General features: G+C 50.0%; 1 protein-coding gene across 1 annotated transcript in view; it reads right to left on the bottom strand.

Moving 5' to 3' along the window:
• Positions 1-6,363, bottom strand: part of SH3PXD2B (SH3 and PX domains 2B) — an 86,894-nt gene that overhangs the window by 14,459 nt on the left and 66,072 nt on the right. Inside the window, exon 8 of the mRNA XM_012560103.1 lies at positions 1,998-2,145. Within this exon, the coding sequence (XP_012415557.1) occupies positions 1,998-2,145 (148 nt within the window). The remainder of the gene's footprint in view (positions 1-1,997; positions 2,146-6,363) is intronic.

Genomic DNA, 6,363 nt, shown 5'->3' with positions numbered 1-6,363 from the left:
AGCCGGCTCCCACCAGCTTTGAAAGCCAAGCGTGTGCATCTCTTCCCAACTTCATATTCAGTGAAACACACTGGGAGCTTGACATCGGCCATGGTGGGAGTATTTACACCATGGGAAATGGCAAATGCTACAACTCAGAGCATATTTTCCCTGGAGAGCTGGCTGTTAAACATTTAACAGCACCTCCGTGATCTGGAACCACAAAACAGGTGTCCACACCTCTGGGGAAAGTTGAACAGACTCAACTGACTAGAGGTATATGGCAGGGCCAATTCTCTTATTGAGAATCACTTTTAGAACTAAATAGCACTGTGTTTCCATGAAAAATTTATATAAGGCTCACACTTTGCTGTTGTTTTCAAATGTCTGCAGATTCTTTGATAATCCTCTGTTCAAGAGGTGGAGTCTGATTCTCCTTCCCTGGAGTGTGGGCCAGACAAATAGAATAAAGTAGAAGTGATGGTGGATAATCTTGGTCATAAGCCTCTGCAGCTTCCTCACTCACTCTCTCTTGGATCACTTGCTCTGGGGAAAGTCAGCCGCCATGTTGTGAGAACATTCAAGCATCCTATGGAGAGGCCCATGTGGTGAGGAACTGAGGCCTCCTGCCAAGAGCCACGCTGAGTGCGCCATCTTGGGACAGAATCCTTCAGCCCCAGTCAAGCCTTTAGATAACTGTAACCCCTGCAAACATCCTGAGTGCAACCTCATTAGAGACCCTGAGTCCAATTAAGCCACTCCTGGTTTCCTGACTCGTGGAAACTGTGAGATAATAAACTCTTGTTGTTTTAAGCCATTAAGTTTTGGGATAATATGTTATGCAGCAAGGTAACATATATGCTCAATATATGTTAGCTATCATTACCATGGAAACCCTGGTGGTGTAGTGGTTAAGTGTTATGGCTGCTAACCAGAAGGTCAGCAGTTCAAATCCACAAGATGCTCCTTGGAAACTCTGTGGAGCAGTCCTACTCTGTCCTATAGGGTTGCTATGAGTCGGAATCAACTTGATGGCAAAAGGTTTGGTTTTGGTTTTTTATCATTATCATTACTCCTCCAAATTTCAGTTTTGAGGTTCCCTCCCTCAGGAATCCTTCCTGACCCCCAAGCTGAGGAGCCCCACTGCTGTGCTCCAAAGTCCCCCATGCATCCCCTGACACACCACTCACCACCCTGTTCTGTAATTACTTATGAGTCCATCTTCTGTGCTCTTTGGTGTGAACTACTGTCTTGCTCACCATTGACTTCCTAGCTCCCAGAATAGGGTTTGGCCCAAAACTGATTCTTAATATATGTTTGAATGCACAAACGAATAAATGAAGTGTCATATGCTCAGCCTCATGTGAGTGGCCCTAATGCTCTGCTACACATCACGGTGGCAGACACCAGGCTGCGGGGACCTCAGGCTTCCTCTTTTGTCCTAACTTCCTGCTGTCGCAGCGTGCCTATTAGGGTGACCAATAGGAGGTTTCTGGAACTTTCATTGCTAAATCAGGAAACCTCCAGGTAAACCAGAACAAGCTGGTCACCTTACCTGCCTATGAGATTCTGATTTCATCACACAAGTGAAAGAAAGAGCTGTGAAAAAGTCTGAAAAGCGTGTCTCCTGCTTTTACTACTGGACCGTGAGAGATGAAGGCAAATTATCAGCCTGAGGAGGAGTTACGGTCAATGTGGTTTTTAAGCATCATATTTGTCTCTGTGTGGGGCAGGAGCGGGAAGTCACTCACACAGGGCAGCTTCAACCTCCCAGTCACTCGTCAGGAGAAACATGTGGAGGTGGAGACCATCCTTGCTTAACACGGTTGCTGCTATCTGTGGTTCAGTGTGTTTGGAGAAACTTTTGCTTATTATGGACTTTTAGGGAAGGATATGGGTAGGGAGGGAAGCCAAGTGGCACAGAGAAGTGTCCTTTTACGGCTCCAGCAGAAACCTCACCCATCTGCGATCACGTACAGACCTCAGTGAAGCCAGAGCCCTCGTGACCTGGAGCCCACCCAGCTGGCGGCAGCAGGCAGAGGCGGTACCTGATCTTCCACCAGCCTTCCAGGTTTTTCTGGATGACCTCCACCATGGCTCCTCTCTCCAGGTTCATTTCATCCTGGTCGCGGGCTGTGTACGGGTAGATGACTGTGTACTTCTCCTCTGTGGGGACAAAGGGATACTGGGTTAGGAAAAAGTCACAGGACACTGATGGCCAAGGTGGCGGTCCATGAGATGCCCTTGCCCATCGGAGGGAAGGATTCCCCAAGAGATCACTGTGCACCCCCAGGCCCCACTTAACCCTGGGTGACTTCAAGCAGCAACAGGTCATGGGACAAAGAGCAGGCCCAATCCCTCTGAAACCCCTCTCCTTCACACATTCATCCTCACCTTCTTCAAATCTGGGCTTGAAAGTCACCCTCCCCCACTACCTTACATAATACTCTAAAACCCTGGCTCCTCCTCCCCCTTGTTGGTGTTAGTTGCCGTGGAGTTGGCCCCATGACACGTGGTGATCCTATGCACAATGGAACAAAACGCTGCCCAGTCCTGCGCCATCCCCATATTGCTTCTGAATTGGACCACTGTGATCCATAGGGTTTTCACTGGCTGATTTTTGGAAGTAGATCACCAGGCCTTTCTTCCTAGTCTGTCTTAGCCTGGAGGCTCTGCTGAAATCTGTTCAGCATCATAGCCACACACAAGCTTCCACTGACAGATGAGTGCTGACTATGCATGAGGTTCATTGGCCAATAATTGATCCTGGGTCTCCCACATGGAAGGTCAGAATTCTACCACTGAATACCACTGCTCTCCTCATCCCCCTCACTCTGGTATATTTTTCCCCCTATACGGGGAATGACCTTCTAAAACACCATGTAATGTACTTATATATTCTGTTTCATGTCTGGTTCCCTTGCTACAATGTGAACTCCATGAAAGCAGAGATTTGGGTCAGTCTCATTCATTCCTCTATCCCTAGCACTGGGCATGGAGCCTGGGATGTCATTAGCAAGGAAGCCAATGCTTGGTAAATGAATAAGTCCTGAAGGCCTGGCAGGGGCCACCTTGGGCATGCCAGGGGGGTTAAACCCTCCATAGCTCCTTCCTGGTTCTCCCTGGTGGAGAGTTCTGGAATGAGCTGAACTGTTCAGCAGATGACCTGAGGCTGAACTCACTACCAAGGAGGACACAGCTAGCTGGGTACAGGGTTTCACTTTTTATCAATGATTTTCAAGCCCCTCGATTCAACCATGCTGGAAGCTTCCCTTTTCATTAATGTGATTGGGGTACCTTCTGCCCCACTCCCTGGGGACCCCTCCCCAGAAGCCAGGGACCATCCTTCCAGGCCCCCTCCTAGAGAGCTGCTTCCAGCTGTGTCCCTCCCACAGCAGCACCCCTCCTCCCAACACCATCAGCTCTGACTGCTCAGACAGAAAAAATGGAACCCTGTCACAGGAGAGGCCAGACAGGAGAGGAGGGGGACTTCCTGTGTTGGTTCCACTCAGCCCCTAGGTGAGCAGGAGCCCAGCTGTGGCTGGTGTCGAGGGTTTGTATGTTGGTGCTGACTTGTCTCTTTGGGAAGACACCCCAGGCGCCTGTGGCCTGCCCAGCTGTACTGAGGGAGAAGGTAAGCACACAAGGCGCTGATTTATTGATTGATCTTGCCTGCTGACCTGCCCGCAGGAGCTGAGCCGACTTGATTTGCTTGAATCCTGTGCACAGCAGAGTCCCTGGGTCCCCGCACTCATGGAAGCTGCAGGTTGCGGTATGGGTGCAGATGCACTGCAGGTCTGTCTGCGGGGGTGGTGTGAGGGCACTGCCTGGGGCCTGTCTAGGTACAGTCAGTCCTGTGAGCCCTGAATTCCTGGGCTGTGCCACATAGGCCAGGAGGTTCTCTGGTGCTCAGGGGTCTTCTCTGGGCTCCATGGGGCACTCAGGGAGCCCAAACAAAGCTCAAGGTCAATGGCCTTGCAAACTGTACGGGGCACTCGCTTGCCCTGCCTCTGGGGGCACTGCCACCCTTAGTCCTCATGGAGGGTGAGGCTGACCTCACACGTCTTATAGGGAGGGGGCAGGTATGTGACCTGGCCTGGCCAAATGCTGCATCCTCTTGGCCACCACGACTGGTTCAGGGATGGCATGGGACCCAAGTAGGTCCAGTTGGAACCAGTCATGGCGTTTTTGTTGAAGGCAGGCATCCCTGAAAGGTGCCTGGAACAGCCATCGCCAGGAGGGGAAAGAGGCCACAGAGAATGCAGCCAACAGAGCAGAGGATAGAGTAGAGAGGTGGCTAAAGTGAATCCCAAGCCCTAATGATATTTTTAAGTCCTGATGACATTCTCAAGACCCTGGATCTAGCCATGCTTAATGCTACCACTACCCTGGACTTTCAGTGATAGGAGCCAATAAACCTCCCTTGTGGTTAAGCTGGCTTGATGTGGGTTTCTTTCCCTTGAAACTCAAAGGCACCTGATGAAAAGTAACAGGCTCAGCACTATGAAGCTTGGGGCCCCCATGCATCATTGTTTAACCTGGGAAACCTTAAAGCCCCCAGGCTGAGAAAAGCCCCAGGGTTCCAAACCCACATGCCAGCACAGACACCCCCCCCCACACACACACATACATGGGGAGGAGAAGCTCCCTGGTTCCCACATGCAGCAGGCATGGGCAGGCCCAGAACAGGGGCTCATGCAGATGCAGGGACCCGGCTCCAACACCCGACAGGGAGGACAATGTTGAGGCAGGCACCTGGACGCCAGCTGATGGCATACAAGTCCCCCAGAGTCCGGCGGCGGCCCACGGGCCGGGGCAAGGACCAGTACCTCCAGGAGACTGGATGGCAGCATGTACGGGAGGGCAGAAGGCAAAGGTGAGAGGAAAGCACTTCCAGTGTCTCGAAGCCAAGGGGCACCAAGGGTGTGCTCCCATTTAGCAGTGCATTACTTTTTGAGTCTACTCCAAGCCCCAGGTGTTTGAGAAGGACCAAGTTCCTGAGTATTAACCTTGAACTTGCATGAAGAGGTATCCAATAGACATAATTCCAATACTGTTGTTGTGTACCATCAAGCTGATTCTGACTCAGAGCTACCCAATCTGACAGAGCAGAAGTACCCCATAGGGCTTCCCAGGTTGTTATCTTTATGGGAGCAGATTGCCAGGTCTTTCTCTTGTGGAGCTGCTGGGTGGGTTCAGACCACCAACCTTTCGGTTAGCAGCTGGGTGCTTAATCATTGTGCCACTAGGGCTCCTTATTCTAATACTAGCATGATTATAAAGAGGTACTAAGAGAAGCCTTCATGTTAGGGTGAAGAAAATGATACAAACCCTTAGGAAAATCTGGTCTCTTTCCTAACTTCCAGCTGTGAGACCCTGGGCAAATCTCTCTACCTGTCTGAGCCTGTTTTCTCATCTGTAAAACGGGGATAACAATCACTCCTTACAGGCATGCCCACGGTGGTCATTGTTAACTAGTCCAGACCTTGTGCCTGGTGAAAGGAGCCTGGCAGAGCAGTGATTAAGTGCTTGGCTGCTAATCGAAAGGTCAGCTGTTTGAACCCACCAGCTGCTCCTCAGGAGAAAGATGTGGCAGTTTGCTTCTGTAAAGATTCAAAACCAAAACCAAACCCATCACTGTCGAGTCAATCCAACTCGTAGCGACCCTGTAAGACAGCGTAGAACTGCCTCATAGGGTTTCCAAGGCTGTAAATCTTTATGGAGGCAGACTGCCACAACTTTCTCCCATGGAATGAATGGCTGGTGGGTTCGAACTGCCGATCTTTCGGTTAGCAGCTGAGTGCTTAACCACTGCATCACCAGGGCTCCTTTCTGTAAAGATTACAGACTTGGGGGCAGTTCTACTCGGTCCTATAGGGTCGCTATGAGTTGGAATCAACTTGATGGCAACGAGTTTCGTTTGGGTGTTTTTTAGTCCCGGTGGGCACTCAGACTCAGAGCACAACCATCAACAGATGTCTGAGCCGAGGAACCTGGCTCAGATAACACTAAGTGCAAAACCACACGTTTTTTTTTGCTAACCTTTGAGCAAAGAAATGTCCCCTTCTCCTCATCCTCTTCAGATAAATACATACTTAAATGGCTTTGTGCTTTCTCAAAATAATTAAAAGCCACCCTGGGTAAGGTATAGCTGATACAATAATAACTGCTCCTGGTTATTTATTGTTCTGGGGTCTTTGCTAAATGCTTTGCACGCAGGATCTCATTTAGTTTTTAAAAATCCTATGGTGCAGATATCATCGTTTCCATTCTTAAATGAGGAGGCTGAAGCTCAGCGAGGTTAAGTTACTGGCCCAAGATCATTCAGCAAGTAAGGTGTGGAGGTGATATTCCAACATAAGTCTGCCTGACTCCAAAACCCCA

The sequence above is a fragment of the Trichechus manatus genome, unplaced genomic scaffold (genome assembly GCF_000243295.1).
Source record: "Trichechus manatus latirostris isolate Lorelei unplaced genomic scaffold, TriManLat1.0 scaffold00011, whole genome shotgun sequence".
Taxonomy (NCBI): domain Eukaryota; kingdom Metazoa; phylum Chordata; class Mammalia; order Sirenia; family Trichechidae; genus Trichechus; species Trichechus manatus.
This window is presented reverse-complemented; position numbering and strand designations above follow the sequence as displayed.